Source organism: Hemicordylus capensis, chromosome 14, assembly GCF_027244095.1.
Source record: "Hemicordylus capensis ecotype Gifberg chromosome 14, rHemCap1.1.pri, whole genome shotgun sequence".
NCBI classification, from domain to species: domain Eukaryota; kingdom Metazoa; phylum Chordata; class Lepidosauria; order Squamata; family Cordylidae; genus Hemicordylus; species Hemicordylus capensis.
In genome coordinates this window covers 4901409-4904198 of record NC_069670.1, presented here as the reverse complement: position 1 = coordinate 4904198, position 2790 = coordinate 4901409, and the positions used below count along the sequence as shown (strand labels likewise).

The following is a 2790-nucleotide window of genomic DNA, read 5'->3' as shown; positions in this document are numbered from 1 at the left end:
AAAAATCTTCTCTCTATCAACTTCCTCCACACCAGGCATGGTTTTATAGACCTCTATCCTGTCTCTTCTGTTGTCTCCCACCCCCCAAATTAAAAAGCCCCAGATGCTGTAGCCTTGCCTCATAAGAAAGATGCTTCAGGCCCTTGATCATCAGGATTGCCCTCTTCTGCTCCTTCTCTATAGCGTCCTCCTTAAGAGACGGTGGCCAGAACTGTCCACAGTACTCCAAATGCTCGCTGGCTGGGTCCTTGGCACCCCACATGTATGCTCTGCTCAGTGGGCTGGCGTCCTTTGGCACACAGCTACCTTCTTGGGCACCTTTCTCCACCGGCGTTGATCCCAATGGCACTGCAGAAGCATCCGGAAGGTGGTCTGGAAGGCCCGGTTGCAGAGGGCGTAGCATATGGGGTTGACGGTGCTGTTGACGTAGCAGAGCCAGTAGCCCAGCTTCCAAAGGCCTTTGGGGATACAGCCCTGGCAGAAAGTCGACACCAGCACCATGATGTTGTAGGGTGTCCAGGTGATGATGAAGGCCAGAAGGATGGCGCTGAGCGTCCGGGCGGCTTTCCTCTCCTTCGCCAGAGAGAGGGCTTTCCGCTTGCCGTGCCGGTGGTTCCTTCTCCTCTTCAAGGCTTCCCTTTGGGTGATCATGGGTGCTTTGTTTGCTAATGGCAGGGCCAGTTTCTTGAGCCTCTTGTCAGCACCTGGAGGTTCTTTGGGGACCACCACGAAGGCTTTCCCTCCCACCCAGTCCCTTCCAGCCACCGCCTTGGGGTCTTGGCACGGGGCCTGCTGCGGCGGCTTCATCACGCTGCCGATCATGGGGAGATGGATGACCGCCGAGCAAACCGTCTGGACTTCAAAGGGCTGCTCCTCGCCCTCGGATGACGTCAAGGAGTCGGCGGAGGCCTCCTCCACGTCTTCCTCCTCTGTGGTGTTCCAGCTGCAGCTGCTGCTGCGATCGACGTAGAGGACCTCCGCCCTCCGGCCAAGGAAGCAGCAGGTCTGCATGGGAGCGATGGCCGTGGCTGAAGGAGACGCAAGAGGCTGCGATTGCTCGGAGCTGCTGCAGCTGCCGCTTCCACTGCCGCCATTTTGGGGTGTTTGGGGAGTGACCCGGAGGTTGTTTTTGAACTCCGAGCCCTGCAGTCCAAACAACTCTTTGGCTCTCTTCTGGGTCTCCTGGTAGATCCTCCAGTAGAGTGCCACCATGATGGTGACAGGGAGGTAGAAGGCCGCGATGGCAGTTCCAAAGGTGATGACGGGCACGGAGAGGAACTGGATGTAGCAGTCATCTTGGGGGACTGTCCGCATCCCAACAAAGTTCTGCCAGAACAAGATGGCGGGTGCCCACAGGACAAAGGAGACAGCCCACGCCAACCCAATCATAAGTGCCGCCCTCTTAGGGGTCCGCTTAGCCCTGTAAGTGAGGGGGCGAGTGATGGAGAAATAGCGGTCAAAGCTGATGACCAAGAGGTTCATGACGGAGGCGTTACTGGCCACGTAGTCCAGAGCTAGCCACAGGTCACAGGCCACGCTGCCCATAGCCCATCGCCCCATGACAATGTAGGTGGTGTATAGGTTCATCGAGATGGCCCCAATGATGAGGTCCGCACCAGCCAAGCTGAGGAGGAAGTAGTTGTTGACGGTCTTCAGCTCTCGGTTGACCTTGAAAGAGACCATCACCAGGAGGTTTCCCACCACAGTGATCAAGGAGAGGATTCCTGTCATTAGAACAATCAACACCACCTCCCAGAGCGAGTGGCCACCTGCTGGGGAGATACCTGGTGGGTCTAGGGTGCCATTGAGTGGGACATCCGAGAGGTTCATGGTGGAGACCATGAGGTCTCTGCTTGCCGCCTTCCAATGAAAGGTTCTAAGATAACCACATGGGCATATGAGGAAAGGTCCTTTCCTGAAAGCCCCCACAGATGGAGAGACACAAATCAGATTGTCCTTCACACCAAGGGCATGACCTAGAAGGAGAAGAGCAAAGACCAAAGTGAGTGGGGTGGAGCTGGTCATGATGGGTCTCGTCATTTCTGAAAACTTCAGAGGAACGAAACATTACATGCTCCCTATAGCTGTCCTGCAAATCTTGAAACCCGTTTCAAGCCCATTTTACAACCCTGGTAAGGATGTGCACGAATTGAGGTCTGTGCACCGGTTCACCCCACCTTACTTGGCAGCCTGTGTGCTCCGTACATGTCAGTTCAATTATGGATCTGTCCCTAAAAAATTGAAGATGATTAGCACAGTTAATCATCTGGAAATCAAAGAGCAGCTGCTGGTCACTCAAGATTTACCTTCTTATAGGGGTTAGCAGTAACCCCTGCTAACGGAACAAAGAGGCCCCCTTTTAAAGTAGTGATCCTCTTTATTTAGCAGGGGGAGAGCAACTGGCCCTGTCCATCCCTAGCACAACACCCCTCCAGTGGCCGTTAGTGTTTATCTTTTGTTTCTTTTTTTAGACTGCGAGTTCTTTTGCGGCAGGGAACCAATTCTATCTACCTATCCATCCAAATCTATGTTAGCCTGCTTTGGGAACTTTTGTTGAAAAGCAGTATATAAATATTTATTTAGCAGTATATAAATAATGTATTCGTTATTTGAAATCAGTTTGTGATCAGATCTACCTACCTACCCACCCACCCACCCTGCTTTGGGAACTTCTGTTGAAAAGCGGTATATAAATATTTATCGTATTTATATTCGTTATTTGAAATCAGTTTGTGATCAGATCATTCAGATCTATGTGAACCACTTTGGGAATCTGGAAAAAGGCAGTAT

The 2790-nt window shown here is 52.3% G+C and overlaps 1 protein-coding gene across 1 annotated transcript; it reads right to left on the bottom strand.

Moving 5' to 3' along the window:
* Positions 1 to 273: 273 nt before the first annotated feature.
* CHRM1 (cholinergic receptor muscarinic 1) lies at positions 274 to 1764 on the bottom strand. Its single transcript, XM_053278040.1, has one exon. The coding sequence runs from the start codon at positions 1729 to 1731 to the stop codon at positions 274 to 276; it is 1458 nt and encodes a 485-aa protein (XP_053134015.1). The 5' UTR covers positions 1732 to 1764.
* Positions 1765 to 2790: the final 1026 nt, after the last annotated feature.

Bases quoted from the DNA above. Each gene is read 5' to 3' on its own strand.
- CHRM1 (XM_053278040.1), bottom strand. From the start codon at position 1,731: ATGACAGGAATCCTCTCCTTGATCACTGTGGTGGGAAACCTCCTGGTG.